Source organism: Dendrobium catenatum, unplaced genomic scaffold (genome assembly GCF_001605985.2).
Source record: "Dendrobium catenatum unplaced genomic scaffold, ASM160598v2 fragScaff_scaffold_1220, whole genome shotgun sequence".
Lineage (NCBI taxonomy): Eukaryota > Viridiplantae > Streptophyta > Magnoliopsida > Asparagales > Orchidaceae > Dendrobium > Dendrobium catenatum.
This window is the reverse complement of record NW_021319682.1, coordinates 5,475,886-5,496,674: the sequence shown is the minus strand read 5'-3', so window position 1 is coordinate 5,496,674 and position 20,789 is coordinate 5,475,886. Positions and strand designations below refer to the sequence as shown.

Here is a 20,789-nt window from a genome sequence, read left to right as displayed (position 1 = left end):
CTTTGCCATGGAACAAATAAAGATCCTACAGGGTGAAACTACACAAAATATTTCTTGCACATATTATTAGACACAAGTGGCCAAACTAAAAGTTTATTTCAAATTATTACAAATTGTCTTACCTTACACTTTTGCTATCACTGTTTTAAGTTTATGCTATTATTAACTTTGCAGCCATCGCTGCAAAGTGGCAGATGCTTGATGGCTTGGTGGTCCAAAGCTAAGAGAAATTATTCCGTGCGGAGTCCGGACGGTAAAGAACCGTTCAGATGTGAGTGTACATAGTGTGTACACTGAATATAATTATGTACATTATTTGATTTCTTTTTTATACATAGTGTGTGCAAATATTATGTACACTCACATTCGGACGGTTCTTTACCCTCCGGACTTTACACGGAATAATTTCTCCCGTTTATGAGGTAGTGTAACGGACTATTAAAATAGAAAAATTACATCAAGATCACAAAACCAATTTGGTTTTAGGCTAGGAATACTCACAATGAATGAGATTTGGAAAAATCACATAGCAGAGAAATGATCTTCATATTATTTTATGTAGACATATGATTGAGAAACAAATGACCTGAATTGATATACATTAAAAAAAAAAAACTGTCAAAGACATGCTGAATGCGTATCATTAAGTATTAATTAGAATTTTAAGCAATAGTACATTGATCAAAGAAAATTTAATTATAACAAGACTAAATGAAGGATCAGTATTAAATCTTAATCTTATTATATCTATGATGAAAATAATCAATATTAAATCTTATGAATATTGAAGTAATTGTAAGAAGTTTACTATTACAACAACAACATCAAGCATTTATCCCACTACGTGGGGTCGGCTACATTAAATTGTTAAAGCAATCACAAATTCAATGGATTGGGGACGAGTAGATATTGATTGAGGAGTCCCTAGTTCCTTTCATTATGGAGATAGGAGGTCTGATAGGAAGTACTTGACTTCGCAAGTAACCCCAAGGGAAATACTTGAGTTTGCAAGCAAACTTAGCAAGATTGGGTGGAAAACAGTGAGGATAACTGCTATTTACAACAGTCAAACAACAAATAACAACAAATTTTCTTAGGAAAACATGAAAATCTGAGAGAAACAATGGGGAAATCAACAATAATAGATGAAAAAAATAGCAAACGATACAAGTTTCTTTAATTCGAGAGGAAGAAACAGCTCTCCAAATCTCTAGCAAAGCCTAGAGCCTAAGAACACAAACCCTAGATCTCAAATTGCTTTTTAAATTCAAGATCAAACTCTCATTCTATCCCTAGCACCTAATTAAAGCAAAAGGAGACATACAAAATCTCTAAACAGCTCCCCAATTCAAATTTCACCCCTAAACACTTATTACATTAATTGCTTGGGCCCACTAGGCCAACCTCCCCCCTCTCCCTTGGTTCCACCCTCCCCCTAGGCCGGCAATAGTACACATGAACCCATCCAGGTTGGATCGGTTCAGCCGGCCTAACATTACTTCCCTCCCAAAGACTCACCTTGTCATCAAGGTAAAAAGAAGGAAACTAGAGCCTCACTCTCACATATGGCTCCCACGTGGCATCGAAATCAGCAAAATCCCTCTATCTGATCAGCACTTCTTTGTTTCCTTTTTTGTCCAATCGGACTCCCCTCAACTTCAGTGGTTCTAGAATCACTTCCAAGTCCTCTGTCATTGTGATTGACAACTCTGCACAAACTGCATGCTCCCCTAAAGCTCTTCTCAACTATGATACATGAAAGACTGGGTGTATGGTGGCAGATGGGGGTAACTTCAAATTTTACGCCACCGCTCCGATCTTATCCAAAATCTCATAGGGGTCAAACTACCTTGGAGCCAATTTCTCATTTCTCTTGTTGGCAACTGATCTCTGCCTGTAGGGCCTTAGTTTCAAGAATCCTTTCTCTCCCGCCTCAAATTGTTTGTCCCTCCTATATCTATCTGCCTACTACTTCTTCATGATTTGTTGTGCCCTGGACATGTGTTTCTTCAATTCCTCTAACACATTGTCCCTTCCCTCTAGGTACTGCTCAACTGAATAAACTAGTGTGTTCCCTCTCCCAAAATGCACCAAGTGTGGGGGTTCTCTTCCATACAGTATTTTAAAAGGGGTCATCTGAGATGCAGAATGGTATGAAGTATTATACAAATACTTAGCCCATGCTAACCGTTTAGCCCACAACCGTGGCTTTTCAGAAACAAAACACCTCAAATAAGCCTCTAAGCTTCAGTTCACCACCTATGTTTGACCGTCTGTCTGCGGATGATAGGCGGTGCTTCTCTTAAGAATAGTGCTTTACAATTTGAACAGCTTCCTCTAAAACTGACTGAGGAAAACTTTGTCTCGATCAGACACAATCGACTCAGGAATCCCATGCAATCGAACCACCTCCCTGATGAATGTTGTTGCCACTGTCACTGCGGTATAGGGATGTCGTAAGAGAATGAAATGTGCATACTTACTAAGTCTATCCACCACTACCATGATGACTGTGAATCCTTTTAATCGTGGTAGGCCATCTATGAAGTCCAAGGACACTTCCTCCCATACTCTGTTTGGAAGTGCCAAGGGATGTAATAGTCCCCCTGGAGTCATTGCCATGTATTTGTTTCTCTGACACATTTCGCACTTCGCCACAATCTCCTCAACATCTTTATACATTCTATTCCAGTAAAGCTCATATGCCAACCTTCTATAGGTCTAATGTACCCCTGAATGTCCTCCCACTATACTGCCGTGGAACTCCTGTAGCAAGTGGGGAATATGTATGGAAATTCGTGGCATCACAAACCTCTCTTGATACAATAGCCTCCCTCCCTCCATGTAGTAACTAGAATGGCTACCATTATCTCTCATCAAATCCTCTCTTATCTTTCTCAACTCTTTGTTCTGCACACTTTCTTCCTTGATGGCTACCAATCTACCATTAGTGGCATTGAAACAGACAGCTCCTGAAGTTCCCCCAAGCATCTGGATAAGGCATCAGCCGCCTTATTTTCCGCCCCACCTTAAGTTGCAGGAGAAAGTGTAGGGGCGTGAAATATTTTGTACTAATAATGATGCACTTCTTCAAAGATTGTGGATTCTTCGTACTGAACGAGTATCCATACTTGAATGGCCTCTTTTGACTTGCCAGTATCTTCAACCCAACATGACTTGCTTTTTTAGCAATCTCAGCTAGACATAGATGCTGCATAGGAAGAGGGAGAGGGGGTGCATGAAGAAGAAAACTCCAAAGTAATCTAATTTAATTATACATTGCGGAAAACGCTTGCATTTTACAGTACATTTGATCTCTTACACAGCAAAAGAGTCCTTAAAATGCAGCTTTCAACATATTCTACCAAAACATAAACATTCAAGGAAATCAAGAAAGTACTGTTGTTAACAGTAATATAATGGGACATACATAACAGCCACAAACAACAGAAATATTTATTCCTGAGAAGGTTTATGAAAGCTGCTACTGGTTTAAAAGAAAGAAATGTCAAGTGCCAGCAAGAAGAGCATCTATCTTGCTTCCAACATGCGCCTCGTAATCTTCTAAACGTCCTGTGATGGTATCATTCTCCCATCGTATGAGAGTCGGAACACCCCTGAGCTTGAATCTTGGATCAACTCTCCATGGATGATTAGGATTCCTCCAGGTGGGTCTATCACCTACAAATGCTTTCAGAATCGCAACGTCGCTTGCTGAAGCCGAGAGCTTCTCGTAGATCACTGGCTCTGCAACATTGCAGTCTGCAAATGGAAGAATAGAATAGCATATAACAATGTATGATGTTTGTTCCAAGCTTATAATGATTCGTCAAGTTCTAATGATAATTTTCAAATAGAGTTTCATGCGAAGCTTTGCTTCCGGTGATTTTAGACTTCAGATGACATTGAAAGTTTCCGGCAAAACTAAAAAGGTTTAGCAAAATTTTAGACAAGTCAGGATGAGTTTCAACCAGTCAAGATCTTTTTGAACCAGCTGGTTCAAGTGTTATTCCATTTACATAATTAAATAAAATAATTCAATACACTTAGAAAAATAAATATTAAAGTTAATAAATTAATTTAAATTTAATATATTTATCATTTAAATAAGAATTAAATATATATAATTGTCATTTATAAAAAGAAGCACCAACCTTGTATTCTCAAATGACTCTATTACTCTATGTGATTCTTAACAAATACAAATAAAAATAAAATTATACAAACAATATTAAGAAAAAATTTCCAAGTGATGTGTGACTAAATAACTAAATTCAAGTTCCCACAATTATAAAACATAAACTATTTATTTTTAAATAGATTTTCAATTAATTTTTTTAAATGAATAATATTTATTTATTTTGCTAATATCTTTCGGACTCATGAACTTGTTCAATCTCATAGATGGCTTCACAAGCGATAGGAGCAATATTGAGTTCTATGGATACCACTTCCAGAGCTTCATCAACATTCTCCGTTGTAGGAGTTTTAACGGAGTCAAAAGAAACCATTGCTTCTGTAGGAGTTGTAATGGAATCAACCAATTCATCTTCTTCTTCAGATTCTTCCTTGATCACCTTAGATTTCTCTTTGATTTGCACAGTGAGTGGGAAATCGAAGGCTTCATTGGCTTCCATCCATTTGTCCACTCTATCCACTATCTCTCTGTCTCTTAGTGCCTTTTTTCGATCCTTTGATGACGGGGTTTTTGCATAAAACGGTGGGTTAGTCCTGCCTCGCTCTAGGTGATCGAATCGTTCGATTGTTTGACGATGGAGGTCGGCTAAGTCCTCTTGATCCACCTTGAGTTGTTGACTAACGGCGCCCAGTTGACATACCAACTAATTTAAAGTTCGTCCAAGTTGATCCGAGTCCATGCTCTGATATCAGATGATGCAGGACGGGAAAACGCTCTAAGTCCGCTTCCCAAAAATCTGAAAACAGTGTCAGATTTTGATCCTTTTTTTTGTGGAACACAAAATTTTTTCATATCAATCAACCATCCATTACAATAGCTTAAGGCCCTTATTTATAGGCCATAACATGAGAAAATAGAAAATTACAAAAATGCCCCTTGGGTCACAACACTCAAATAAATTAACCTAGGGGTAAAATAGAAAATAACATAAAATAGAAACTAAAATGCAGAAAATAATTCATAAATGATAACTTAAATTAGAGCCGTCGATTTATGACGCCTCCTGTGTTAGATACGCCAGATCTTCGTGCCAATGTCCGCATCAGAAGGGTAATGAAAAGTTCAACAAGATAGGAGGCTTGAATCCCAGGTTTGAGTTTAGTCACTAGTTGAAAAAAAAAATGAAGAGGAAGAAAGTAATCTAAAATTATTTTCTAATCTTTCATGCATATTAAAATAATCTTACATTCTGTTTATAGAACATTGATGGTATTTTTTATGCTAAAAATGCTAGATTGTTGAATTATTAAAAAAAGATCCATGAATTTTTTTATTTTTATATTGTTTTTAAAATAGCATATGTTATATTATATGATATGCCTCCATAGAACCTTTGTTCTATAATGTGTTATTCACTATTGGCAAATATGTACAAGTAGGTGTCTTGGTCTGTACAGTTTACTAGGATCAATAATGCTTTTGAAATCAAGTTATAGGAAATAAAAGGCTCCATATGATATATTCATAAACAAAAAAATGAAGATATAAAGAATGAAGCGATAAATAACACCTCAAAACTTAAAGGAATACTCTCGAGACCAGCTAAAACCAATAAACAGAGGTAGCATGAAGTGAGAGAGCACAAAAATGAGGTACCGAAAAGAATGTAGATATACACTAAAGTTTTGTTTGGGATGACTTTCTTATTGCTTTTTGAAACAACTTTCTAGTACAATTTTTTTTTTTAATTTTTAACTAAAAAACTTATTTTAAAAAGCAGCTAGAAAGCCGTTCCAAACAAAGCGTAAGAACCATTCTCAAGAAAAAAAAAAAGATAAAAAGAGCAAGAAGTTACTAGTATCAGCAGCACAAATCAATGATAAACATATAAAAAAACCAATAGATAAGAGAGCATGAAAAGTAGAACCACAAAGAAATAATTAACTCCAACGAAAGAGAACAAATAACCAACAAGCAATGATTTAATCACTATATAACTAGTGAGGAAAAGAGATCAGTAATGCCTTAAATTGAACCATGAAATTTGAACTAGGATTTATTATGAGATTGAGTGCAACACAACGACACAATGCTACCACACGATGCACACACTTTACCGTGAGCTTGTGCTTCACAGGAAAGCGATAAGTAGGTCAAATGCATTGCTTAGCTTTGCTCATAAAGCACACTTTTAATAATAGTCGCAACCAAGTCATAGTTTTTCTAATATTGCTGTTATTTATCCTCTACGTTACTTTTTTTAGTAAGTGCTTGGAGAGCACCAAAAGGGATGACCAGACAGGATAACGCCATATGGGATTTGTAAGAGCAATTCTTAAACTTCAACTCTCTTGCAAAGGATAACACGTCATATGGATTTATTGATTTCTCTAAACATATTTTCTTGTTTGCCTCTTCATGCAATCAAGGAAAAAAAAAACACCAGAATTGCAAACTAAAAACCTCTTTTCTTAAAACATAGACAAACGAAACCTTAGAACACAACCACACCTTATAACTTCATCTAATCAATTTATGATCAATTCTCCTATATATCCGTTGGAGAAGCAAAAATCTATGGATTTCCAATTTTCCTGATAAAATTTCCTCTAAATAACACCTCATCTAGAATCTCTTGCAAGATAATAGCTCATATGGAATTTGGATATCTCAATTTTCTTTAACTTGTTTAAGTAATGAAGGGTCCAGATTATTTATCTAAGATGGTGGGTTAAATTTTATTTGAGTGAAAGCACAATAAGCTTTTTAATAGTGATATAGATGAAGGCTATACTATGTGGACTATAAAGGCTACATGCTTTCCTAGAATGCTTAATAACTCACATTTCATGAAATGTAAATCAAATTAATTGTCGATTCATGCTAGAGTTCCATCGTATATGCAATTAATTGTGGAGAAATATCTAGAGGAGCATCAAATATTAATGCTATTGGATCCAGTGCAAAGCAAGGAGGTCCAAAGCCTTACCTACATAATTCTAAATTTCTAGCATAAGTGAAATAAAAATATAATGTATGAATTGAGATAGGAAAAAAATTGTGAAATTTTCATGTGAGAAGCTTAAGTAATCTTGTCAAATTCATATCAAACAACCAACTTATGTTTAGAGCTCCTCAACAAGTATTAATATTGTGCTTTGTACCAAGCAACAAATAGAATTATAAATCATCTGCTAACTGATATATTGATTGTCATATTGTCGTATTAATAAATGTAGCTTGTTTGGCTCGCCAACATCCTAAAGTTGCGTCAATTTCATGTATCAATTTGGCTCAAAATGGTTGCTAGCTAAATGTTAGCCTATGTGGCTCAACATCCTAAAGCATAAGACCAGAACTCCATCTTCAGTTATCAGTACAGATAGCAATGCAATCTTTACAAAAAATAATTATAAACTACTAAAAATGCATTTGATAGAATAAACCAATATGTAAATGAAAATGTAATCTAGATAACCATATTTCAAATACCAATAAACCAAATAGTCGCTTGAGAGTTGAGACATCATATCAATAAACCAGACAACCCTTAATTTCTCAAATCCTAGGCCATATGACAATATATTATTCGTTTTATGAAGGATAATACTAAAATATGATAACATGAAATTCCAATCTTTACTTGACTCGGATGAGATTTTACCTTTCTCGAAGCTTAGAAAGGTATACAGAACATGAAATTCCATCATCATGAAAAGAAATGTTGCATATAATTTTAACGAACAGAGATACTCTCAACTAAATTATTTGGAAATCAGACATAAAATTACGTATTTGGGATTATTTTATTGCTAAAAGTTAGAAATCATGTTTTGCAAAATGATAACATCCGTTAAATCCATCATTTGTAGGGATGTTATTTGACATCAAATTTGATTTCAAACTCCACAAACTTATCAAAGCACCGACTAAAGTGATGAGTTTATTTTTCACATATAAGAATAGTGAAAACAAAATCATCATCTTCCAAAACATGTTCTCAATTTACAAACAACTAAATGATACCTTAGAATAATATTGGCACATCAAGTCGAGCGGAATAGAATTTTCCTTAAGCTTATAGTAGCCCAGTATAGTAAACCAGGTGGCTGCGATGAACTGATTGAATTAACAAGCTAGTTCAATTGGAATCTTTTAAAATTCTTAACTGCCAGTATTTTCTGCAAATAAATATAAATTTATGATATAGATTTTCAGCAAAATGAAATGCATCCTTATTTCGCTTCATGGGCTCCCAAGGCAACTAATTTCCTGGGTCAGAACTCCATTTATGACCATAGCAGTAAAAGGAGGAAGATCGATTCCAGCTAACAAGCAAAAATAATACCGCACGCCAAACCTCCCTAATTTCGCACTTTAAAAAGTCATATTTAATTCACAAAAAAACAAAATCCAACAAGCAGAAATTACTTTTCCAAATACATATCAGGAATAAAGATCGAGGCAACATCCAGAGATTCCAGACATAAATTGCAAAGCTTGAAAAAATAAAAATAAAAATTAATGGAAACTCAAAACATTATAAGGCTTGAACGAGGCCGGAGGAAGAAGGATTAATTACCAGGGCACCAGCTAAGTTCGGTAGAGGGATCTTTATCAGCCAGGAAAAGAAGCAGCTTGATTACCGAGTTGTCCTCCTTAAACTTCTCAAATACCAGTTCGAAATCGGACGCCTTGGCTTCCACAACTGTAGTCAGAGGCATTTTTTCTACTATTTTCCTTTTTCAGGTACTCCCACAATCTCTCTCTCCCCCCACTTCTTCTTCACGGTTCTGCGAGGTGTGATGATTTGACGAGCTTAGGGAGAAGGGTTTCGATTCTGGAATTAGCATAAAGCGAAATTGGCTCAGATGCTTTCCTATAAAAATCTAGGGCTCCAAACAGGTCGAATGGTGCGGCTCTGCCTTACCTTCGCGGCTTTGGCCGGACCGAATTGTTAAATTATATTTAAAAAATAAAAATTAATGTGGATATATATAATTAATTAAATGTAGTAAAATAAAGTTTAATTAATATTATTCCTATAAAAACTTTAAATTATTATCTTAATTAAAATCTTATTTATTTATTATTATGAGTACTTAAATATTTTATTACTTCTCCAAAAAAAATTATGATACCTTACTATATATATCAGCATAAAATAAAAAAATATTTTATAGATGTAACCTTATTTATTTAATTCTTCAACTTTGAAATTCTCTATAAGTGTCTACAGAATATTTTGCTTATTATCATTTTTTTTAATCCTCTATAGGTGTTGCTACACAAAATTTTAACAACTTAAAATATATGCTCATAACTTTTGTACAAAATCAAAATATTTAAAATATATAGAATTCATAATCAAATTAGACGGAAAAAAAGCGAAAACAAACTGAAGTTTCTCAATAGGTTTAACCCCTGCTGAGTATTGTTTGAATTAAACTTAAAACTTTACTGGTTTAGCATTGAATGATGCTTGCTAAGTCCAATTAGCATGTTAGTCAGATTTAATTTTTGTATTGTCAGTTCAATGATAACCGACATTATAACTAGACTCAATAAATAATAATGTATTGGAGTTGGAGCATACATAATAGTTGATCTAATCTTTAATTTAGTAACAATGACACTCTTCTGTTTTTCCTCTTTAACCCAACTTTGGCTGACATTTCAGTACCCTTATGCCTACTCTTAGGATGAAATAAACACCATCTGTTTCACTGATTTTCTTTTGCTTTCGTACCTCTGCTAAGGCTTGAATCTGTTAATTAAATTCATATATTTATATTTGAATCTATTGAATTTTCTGTCCATGGAAACCTCCTGCGATGAAGTTTTCCTCTTTCTGGAAAAAAGTATGAAAAGTGGCCAATGATGTCAAGAATAATTTTAATTTTATCATTTCTAACAAGGTGCCCATCTCTCTTTAGTGGGACCATTGATTTATGGGACCATTGATTTAATGGTACACAGCTTCATGAAGTTCCTGGTATACAGGCAATTCTGAATCACTTTTCTGACAATGCTAGGATTTATGTTATTTTAAATGAATATGAATGAGATCTGCCTTCATAGTTATCTGCTTCTCTTCTATATCTGTTTTCCAAGATTTTTATAGCTTCAAATGCTACATGCTGTCTGACTTGGGTAGATGGGAAGGATAATACCTATAACTCTCTTCATAATTTCCTTTTCAGGAATGAATCTTTGGAGGGCTGCAAACGAACCGAACCGAGCCAAGTATGCGAGTGTTCATGTTTGAGTTAGTTTATTATTAGCTTGTTCAAGTTCGGTTTGTGTTTGATTCGAGCCTTATTGTTTGTGTTCATGTTTAGTTCGTTTAAATTAATGTTGTTCATGTTCGATTCATTTAGTGCTTATCGAGCTTTAAACAAACAAGTCTTAACGAGCTATGTTCATGAACATATTTAGATAATTTTTTTTTGTAATATCAAAATGTCTCTTGTTCATGAACAAATTTATTTTATTGAAGGTATAAAATTAAATTAAATTAAATTTATAATAAAAGCAGTTGTTTATTTAAAATGAAAATATGATTAATCAATATGAATATATTTATCGAGCTTATTCACGAGTTCTAAATCGAACACAAATCGAACTTTTATTGAGCTTCTTATCGAGCTTAATGTCAAGCTTGTTCACGAGCTTCAAATGATGTTGTTCGTGAACACAAATGAACTGAACACATTAGTGTTCAGTTCCTTTGTTTATTTAAGGATCGAGTATTATAAATATTGTTCATGTTTGTTTGTTTAGTTAGTTAAACGATAACAAACAAACTTTAATCGAATTGGGCGACGAGTAGCTTGTCTAACGTTTGGTTCACTTGCAGCCCTGATTATCTTTGGTTAACTGGCAACATTTTGTATGGCATGAACATCACTCATTGAGATATTCATCTTTCGGTTGGATGGCCATTTTGGGCGGACTAAAAACTGCTGATGTTCTTAATTCTAAGAGTAATTACGTTAATTCTTGTTGTCCCCTCTGTCACAATGCCAATGAAACTACTTCTCACCTTTTTTTTTTGAATGTGATTATTCTTTCCAGGTAATTACAACCCTTATCCCTAATATGGCTAGTCAACTACTTAGACTAAATATTCTCCAGGCTTTTGAATGCTCTAGCAATGTTCATGTCAAAGTCAAGTCTTTTTACAATCTCATTATTTGTTGTGCAATTTATCACTTTTGGAGGTAAAGGAATGATAGAAAGTTTGGCAATGTTTTTGCATCTTCCAATACCATTTACCAAAAAATAAAAAGTGCAGCTTTTTCCAAGGTTTTGAAATGGAAAATGATAATTCTCTATTGGAACTACTTTAGTTGGAAGGTGCTGTTGTTGTTGGGCTTCTGGTTCTCTGGATTGGGTTCTCACCTATCTTGGTGCTGTTGTTGCTGTTGCTGGAACCACTATAGTTGTATTGGTTACTTGGAGTTTCTCTAGCTGGAACAATCTCTGTTGTTGGTTGCATGGATGGAAGGTGTAATGCATTTTGCCTTCACAAGAGCTTGGCACATGATTTTTCTTTTCATGTTGGTTCTATCCATTTACCTTGGAAGGTCTTCGGGGTAACCAGGAGTGCTCTCCCTGTCGCCTAGGCTTTTTTTTAGGACGATGATGATTGCTGCAGCTCCACGCTCCCCTTAGATGGTCTTCGAGGAAACCAGGGGACTATCAGAGCATCGTTGAAGCTAAATTCTAGTCGGTTTACTGCTCGGACTGCCGTCTGAGTCATACAAGATATGATTCTACTATCACATTTTAGTTTTTTCCTCTGGCTAGAACAATCTCTGTTGTTGGTTGCATGGATGGAAGGTGTAATGCATTTTGCCTTCACGAGAGCTTGGCACAGGATTTTTCTTTTCCTGTTGGTTCTACCCATTTACCTTGGAAGTTCTTCGGGGCAACCATGAGTGCTCTCCTTGTCGCCTGGTTTTTTTTTTTTTTAGGACGATGATGATTGCTGTAGCTCCACACTCTTCTTAGATGGTCTTCGGGGCAACCAGGGGACTATCAGAGCATCGTTGAAGCTAAATTCTTGTCGGTTTACTGCTTGGACTACAACCTGAGTCCTACAAGATATGATTCTGCTATCACATTTTGGTTTTTTTCTCTGGCTGGAACAATCTCTATTGTTGGTTGCATGGATGGAAGGTGTAATGCATTTTGCCTTCATGAGAGCTTGGCACATGATTTTTCTTTTCCTGTTGGTTCTACCCATTTACCTTGGAAGGTCTTTGGGGCAACCAGGAGTGCTCTCTCTATTGCCTGGGATTTTTTTTTTAGGACGATGATGATTGCTGCAGCTCCACGCTCCCCTTAGATGGTCTTCGGGGCAACCAGGGGACTATCAGAGCATCGTTGAAGCTAAATTCTAGTCGGTTTACTGCTCGGACTGCAGCCTGAGTCCTACAAGATATGATTCTGCTATCACATTTTGGTTTTTTACACTTTTTTTTTTTGTATTGGGAGGTATAGTTTTTGCTTTTATCCTCTGCTCTTAAGCTAATTTTTTTATTCTTAGCTTATGATGGGTTGATTTTTCCATTTTACTTGTAATGCTCTTTTTCATAGGAAAAAAAAAAATTGTCCATTTGCTTGCATCCTTATTTATTTACATAATTATTTTCTACAACATCAAAACTTCACCATTTTCCCCCACTATCCTAAAAAATTAGAAATTACACCTGATATATCATCAAAAAAATGTTGATCAGGCACGAATCTCGATGCAAAATCAGGTCGAAAAGTTTCAAAAATTAAATTTTGTGACATATGAACTTCGATTTCAGCAAACTTATAGTTGAACTGAACGTCTCAGAAATACAAACCCAATGACACTAAATTCAACTCAATCCGAGCACAAATGGGTCTGAATCAAAGACCCGAAGCGTTGATGGAAGGTTCAAACCTCAATTTGAATTACCAAATGATTTCCAAACATAACATGCTTATAGTAGAATCGAGCGGCTCGATGAGATGAATCCAACGAGCCCAAGATCATCGAATTCCAATAACATTAAGACCTACAAATGTCTGACAAACGGTCCATTATCAAGGGATTCAATATCGGCCGTCATTTGTCTTTGATCGTCCTCCTATTTACGGATCATGCCACTCTCAGAAAACTATAAGTAGCCCCTCATTTTTCTTAAGAAGGGACCCAAGTAAGAAGAAGAGAAGAGAAGAAGAGAAGGAGGGAAGAGAAGGAAGAAGATCCTCTTCGACCACCGTCGGAGTTCCGTCCGACTTTCAAGTGATGCCAACGTGGCCCCGTGGTTTTTCTCTTTTCAGGGCTTTCCACGTAAAAATCCTTATGTTTTATATCTTTTCTGTTTGTGTGTTGGACATCCGTATCACGCCGAGATGAAAAATTCTAACTCTATCGCCGCGTATATTCTAACCCACAATAAAACCCATAATTAACCTCTAGAAAAAGCAAATCAAATAATACAAGCTTCAAATCCTCAATTGCAACGATTAAGGCAAGAATAAGAAGAACCACCATCAACAACACTATCAGATAAATAATTACGTAAAACAAAGGAACCAGCACTTAAAATGATAACAAGAAATTAGTTTTGGTGTCATAACTACTTATCTTAGTTGGTGAATGGCAAATCAAGCGATGAAACGTGATGTTTATGGCAAGAAGAGTGGAAGAGACAACTGAGAAAAACCACCTTTGAAAATGTCGATCCTTTGCTCAATGGCTGAGCAGTCCGATTAGCTTTTATTAGGGGTGTCGAAATAGTTCAATGAGTCGGGTTCGACCTAATCTGAATCGAATTTAACTCGAACCTGACCCATTTAATAAATGAGTCAAAAATTGAACCCGCACCTAACCCACTAGCAAACCAAAACCGATAATCCATTTTAATTAAAAAGTTATATATTTAATTAACTTATTAATCATGGATTTAGGTTAATTAATTAAAAAAGACCTATAAAGAAAGCAATTAAGAAAAAGTATTAAACAAGTCTTTTCGGGTCACAATCAGGTTGATATGTCAACAAAAACAAGACTCGCTTATTAAACAGGTCAACTTGAACCCGAAATCTTTCCAATCAAATTACTTAGTCAAGTCATTTATTGACACCCCTAATTTTTTTGTGATTATTACTATGCCATGAGTCCGGCAAATCTGCTTTGCTTTGTAGAAGGAACAAATTTGGCTATAAACTATAGAACTCGTCAAATGTATAAGTTACCTTAGAATTTAAAATTATTAATTATAAACATCTATCTCTAATTCTTTATCAAAGTGTATGATGCTTGTGCCATCATAAAAAAATATAAATTATGAATCTATATCAAACAAAGAACTTAGTATAGAAATAAAATTAAACTAATGAAATGATAGGACAAAAATCTAAAATAATCAGCATATTGAGCTCCATCCATAGAAAACAATTTTATCTAATTAAGATTGAGATCACTCATCATCATTCAATATAGGCCAAGGAAAATAGCTCCGATAAATTAGAAAACCCATAAACAGACAATCATTTAATAAACATTAATTCATTGTAGTAAGCCAACCATTCCTTGATGTATTTCCAATCAAATTAGATCAAGGATGCTGTAATGCAGGATTTATTTTTGCTCTATATAATGAAAACCTAATTTTCTTTTGTATTTTTAAATGGAACCAAAAATTAAAATTCAATTTTCTTTTTTAATTAAAATATTTTATATGTTTCATGTGCTTAATTATTTTAATATATCATGCTATTTAAAATATCCACTGAAAAAAAGCCGTGGATGAACGATTCATGAGTTAGTAGGAAACTGCTCAGTGTGTCCCCATATATAACATGCCTTCTCTCGACTGTGTAGTACTCTTAATCCAATCCGTTCTGCATGAAGATTGGTTAGATGTCTAGTCGCAATGGTGGACGACATGGAAGCTATTGCGGCGGTGGTGGTGATGCCTGTCGTGGAAGGGATATGCAACACTCTCCCATCTCATGGGGAGTGTAGCGATAGAGGACGATGTAGGGAAGCCGGTGTCTTGTCATTGTCATGTGCTTATTCCTATAGCGCCATTTACACCTTCAATGGCATCTAAGGCTACTGACACACTTCACTCCCTTTGACATCGACCAAGGCTTGTCTTGGGTTTGGAACAACCGGGAACAGATGTTGGGTTTGTGCTAATCATTTCCTTGTCGAAGCTGAGGATAAAAAATGTATATTGGTTCTTTTTTAGTGATATCAAATGTATTGATCAATTTATTTTCATGCTAGACATTTAAATCTTCTAGAAGTCCTCAATCACACCTAAACACTAATCACAACAAATGAATGGTCTCAACAGTCTACCTTGATCCATCTCATTTACCTCTAGGTATAAAAAACAATATATGCCCTTCTTAGTTTATCGATTAAACCATGATTTGGCTAGTTTGAGTTGGCAAAGAACGGCGAGGCAAAGGATGCTGTGAGACTTAAAGTTGTTATGAGGACTGGAGAAACAGAGTGCTATTTCTGATGTCACTTAAAAGAAAATAAGTAAGTTACAATTTTATCCACTTCGACTTAACCCAAACAAACATAATCTAAACATTGTTTAGGGAGAAGCACAACAGCTAAGACACATATCTGCAAGAGGACAGCAACAGATACGTCGAGAAGCAGAATGGCCACAGTAATTCCATTAGTAAAAGAATGCAGAAACAAAGCATCTATCATAGTACTCTCAGAAGTTCAGTAGAATGCTACGCAATTAACCAAGCAAGAGTAAGGTACTCATGACTTGCTCAGGCTGCTGGCGATTGGGATAACAATGAGCAGCACAAGGACAAGAAGAAGAAGAATGGCGAGGCAGAACCATTTGCGGCTGCTCCTTTGGTATATCTTAGCATGGTTGAGCTCCTTGGTCCCGCCCTTGATGTAGTGAGAGGCGTTCGAGACATGGTGTTCTATATTATCCATCTTCTCACCCTGTACCTCAACTATCACCGCCATGTCCAAGAATAATTGATGGAGTTCAAGCAGACTCTTTTCCACAACTTTAGCCGCATCGTGCCTATCCTGGATCTCACTCAACGTCTCAGTTACCAAGCCCCGCCCACTTGAACAGATGGCTTTCTTTAGCAGCTCCTCGCTCTTCCCCTCGGAAATAATCTTCTCCACGACCTCCTCCGGCGGTACCTCCCCTGTTAGAGTGAAGTAACGGCGCTCCACCTCCTCCCTGTAATCCGCCATCATCCTCTGCCTTAGTCTCTGAAAATCTGTCATTAGCTCCTTGAGCTTCTTGCGGAGCCCATTGGTCGCCAAAGTCCGAGTCCGATCGACGGCTGTTCCCTCGCGGCAGCCGGAAAGGCGGCGATTGGCGGCGTTGGACCGGTCCATTGCTTCGAGACGCCCGCGTATTCGTCGGGTGGCCTTGAGAACCTCCAAGATATGGTTGTTGATGCGGTCGCGCACTGCGCGCGACACATCTTGCTTGTGGGCTAATTTACTCTCCTCGCTGGCGGCCTTGAGAAGAGCAAGAAGTTCGCGAATGGACACCATTTCCTCCTCTACCTGCCCCGCCTCTTCGAAGAATATGCGGAGGCTTTCCTCTGCCTTGCTCATTTGTATTTCAAGATGGGTTTCGTCTCCACCGCCGGCTTCCAGGTCCTTCACCGCCTCCTTCTTGAGGTCCGCATAACTGAGGAAAGATTTTGTCATGAGGTTGTTCATGGCTGCGATCTGCCCTACGTTTTTTGAAAGCTTAGCGAGAAATCAAGATATGGAAGAGAAGGAATCTAGCAAGATGACTGCCTCTCTGCCTCGCTCACGCTCTCTCGGGTAGAAAATGATCGGATCTACTTAACAAAATTTTTGAAAACTGAGTATGTGTTTCACAATTAAGTGGCAGAAAAACCATTTCAAGAACCCAAGTAGCCGTTATGTACGTCAGTCTCTCTCAAAATAAATAAATAATATAACCGTTGGAAATTAAAAACAGAATGTACCTTTTGCCATTTGGGTTCCATACAATTTTATTATTTATAATATTACTCCTCCTCTGAAAGCACCAATTTTAGAGTGTGTTTGGTACGGCTGTAGCTGTCGGCAAAGTAGGTTGTGAAATTGAGCCGTTATGTACGTCAGTCTCTCTCAAAATAAATAAATAATATAACCGTTGGAAATTAAAAAGAGAATGTACCTTTTGCCATTTGGATTCCATACAATTTTAGTATTTATAATATTACTCCTCCTCTGAAAGTACCAACTTTAGAGTGCGTTTGGTACGGCTGTAGCTGTCGTTAAAGTAGGTTGTAAAATTGTTGTATAGAAAATTACTTCCTGAAGTTGTTTTATATAAATCATTATATTTTATTTGGATAGCGTAACTGTAGAATTGCTGTGCTGCAGCTGTATGAGAACAATTTAGCTTCATACCCTTATATATATTTAGATGAAATATATAATTTTTAAAAGTAACGACTCAATGGTAGAAAATTCTTTTTTTTTTAGATCAGTGATTCAAGCCAAATATTTTGACTGAGGCTATATTTAGAAGAGCTTTTTTATTATTTTCTAAAATAATATGAAAAATATAACTATAAAATTTTATACTTTATCTCAAGTGCAGCTTAAATTTATCATTTATATTGTTAAAAATAAATTATAGCTAAGAGAAATAATTTTGGATCATATTATTCTAACTTAAACATGATCTAAAAAATATTTATAATTATAATTTTATTTTAAGATGAATGTAATTTACGAATAATTAATAAATATTTCTAATATGCTTATGTCAAAATAAATTCAAAAAGTTATACATTTCATTTCAATTAAATTTGAGTGACAATAATTTTCTTTAAGTATGGCAATTTAGAATTGCATTTTTATTCTTTTTTGGGAGATTAAAAATATTTTGGGAGATTGCATTTTTATTCTGATTGTGCTTGTTTCTTTTTTGAATTGTAATATCACATGAAGTTATTAGTTTGAAATAATTTATTTCTAAATTTTGAAGAAATAGATAAATTCAAATTATATTGATTTATTCAAATCTGATATATTTAAACCATTTTTTTAAATTAAAGGTTTATTATCACATTTAATTAATCTAAATGTTTTAAATTAAAAATCATTATAATCATTAACCTTTTCTTCATTTAATAATTGATGGATGATGCATGCATCAATTATCGGATATAAAAGTGTTCATTGCCTGAAACTTACTAACGGTCGCATAAGAGAAAAAGTAAAGATTAGGGAGTAAAAATTGAGATTTATGGGTGAGAAGATCATGAATTTAACTAAAATAGGCTTGAGTACAAAAGATTGTATATTTTGAGCTCAACGTCCAACCTTTTCTTTATAGATTTGAGTTGAGTTCAACACTTTAGGAATTGCTACACATTGAATTACAAAAATGAAAAATATATAGTAAGGCATGATGATTGCTTATTGTGAAATATATGAAATATTAAGCTTGTTAATATTTTAATGATTATTAATTAATTTAAAGCTATGGATCTTATTGTGAAGTTGGTAAGAATCCAAGTTATGCAGCTTGTTTTTTTTTTTTTTTGCCCAAAGGATATATAAAAGAATAAGATATAATGCATAAATTTTCATAAGTTCATAGTCACATACATTGTTAGCTTTGTGTGAAATATGATTATGTCGATCAATTGGGATGTCCTATTTCCTTGGAACTCAATTTCATCGCTCGAGTTGTTAGAGGGATACATGGAGTCCCATGCTTGGTTTCAAGTGCTTTGCAGATTTCTGAGATAGATAGAGAGTAGAGGGCTGCATCGCTCTAGACTCAGTCACTACAACTCTCAATAACTAGGCATTGTGGCATTGCTAGGAAGCATTGTAGTGCTTCAAACCCCGACACAATTGTAATACCTCGAAAATGTGAAATATATTAATAGAATATGAATTTTTGTTTGAAATGGAGTGCCTTGGCACTGAGCCTTGTGACGTTGCAATGCAAACTTGAGAGTGCAGCAGCACCAGAAATGAACATTGCATGCTCGATCCTCTGATTTATAGAAATTTTGGATTGAACATGCAGGGTTGCAACATTAGGTGTGAGTTTGAAGCATTTTTATTTTTGCATTTGATTGACATATGCATGTATGTTGAGTTTTTGTGTTAATTGATTCTGAAAGATAATTTTATCAGTGGATGGATGGGCCCTACAGAGGACCGATTGTTGAGAAAAGAGAAAATATTTAATAGCATGCAATGTCTAGAGAACCAAAAAGTGACACTAGCAATATTCTTGTTTAAAAGAGAAGGTGATGGATGGAGGATAAGATAATAATTGGAGAAATTCCATGGGGAGATGAATGCAGAGAAGGCCTTGGTAATATTTTTTACTATTTTCAAACATTACTTTGTACCTCCTTCATCCCAACAACAAATGCATGAGGCTTTTATGAGATTGGAGCGGAGAGACAAAATAGTGATATAGTACAAAGTCAAATTCAAATGCACTAATAAGGTGCACACCATAGTAGATTAGTACAACAGAGGATAAATGTTACATATTTTTTTAGAGGATTATGAGATTAGTTAAGGCATCCACTTATACCATTGAGAATTCAAGAGTTTCTAGAATTGGGTGAGATGGCAAGACTGGTTGAGAATGACTTTGGCTGTCTCAAAATTTAGACAAGATATGAGTAAGAAGAGATCGGGAGACTACATGTTCAGGAAAGGCAACAGTGAAAACAGAAGCAAATTTTTAGACAGCATGAGATGATTTGAGCTCTCTATGGGAAGTTTACCATAGTGTGCTCGATGTGGTAAGAGACATACTAGGCAGTGTTTTCTGATGATTAGTCATTGTTTCAAATGTGGACAAGGAGGACCAGATGGTCTACATGCATTGAGGAAATTGAATGGTCGACTGTCCACTGTAGTGACATGGAACATCATTTGGATTCAGAGGAAAGTAAGTCATGCAATGTTATAAACAAATGACTATGAGATCTATATAATATAGTGAAGAGTCTGAGAGAAGGACTATTAAAAGAGGAGTTACTAAGAGTCAAAACGAGGCTGCACAATTTGCTGCACTAATACTGACACCAATATAACCCAGAGTTTATAGAATGATAGGGATGCACTTGGAGGATCCACTGATAAAATTTTTAATCTTAAAAATTTTAATTACATTTGAATTGAATGATTGATTTATTACATAGTATAGTAAGTGCTTGAATGACATGTGTGAATGTGATTGCTTGAGTGATTTCATGATCGATTGAATGTAATGAATGACAAGTCAATGATTAATATTGTTTTTGAATGAATTTAAACAAATTTCTTGATTTAGTTTTATAGATTTATACTATTTTATTTATTTGTTTTCCTCATGGAAATATCAAGAGAGACCCTTTTTTGAGGTGGGACGATTGTAATAACCTAAAAGTGTGAAATTTGTAAAAAAAAATCTATTTTAACTCAAGTGCCTCGGCACTAAGCATCGTGATGTTATTGAACTGGCTTGAGAGCGCAACAATGTCAGAAATGAACATCACATGCTCGATGCACTAATTTACAGGAATTCTGGATTCAATATGCAACATTGCAACACTGGTTCTGAGTGCTATGATATTATCCCTCTCTCTCTCTCTCTCTCTCTCTCTCTCT

At 35.3% G+C, this 20,789-nt stretch overlaps 2 protein-coding genes across 2 annotated transcripts; both read right to left on the bottom strand.

Moving 5' to 3' along the window:
• Nucleotides 1-3,259: 3,259 nt before the first annotated feature.
• Nucleotides 3,260-9,022, bottom strand: LOC110101271 (thioredoxin-like protein Clot). The gene is made up of 2 exons (XM_020829104.2): nucleotides 8,721-9,022; nucleotides 3,260-3,762 (listed from the first exon to the last, which is right to left on the bottom strand). Exons 1-2 carry the CDS (start codon nucleotides 8,860-8,862, stop codon nucleotides 3,509-3,511), a joined length of 396 nt encoding a protein of 131 aa, XP_020684763.1. The 5' UTR covers nucleotides 8,863-9,022; the 3' UTR covers nucleotides 3,260-3,508.
• Nucleotides 9,023-15,768: 6,746 nt separating this feature from the next.
• Nucleotides 15,769-16,859, bottom strand: LOC110101262 (syntaxin-related protein KNOLLE-like). The gene has a single exon (XM_020829080.2). It carries the CDS (start codon nucleotides 16,857-16,859, stop codon nucleotides 15,921-15,923), a length of 939 nt encoding a protein of 312 aa, XP_020684739.1. The 3' UTR covers nucleotides 15,769-15,920.
• Between the last annotated feature and the right edge of the window lie 3,930 nt (nucleotides 16,860-20,789).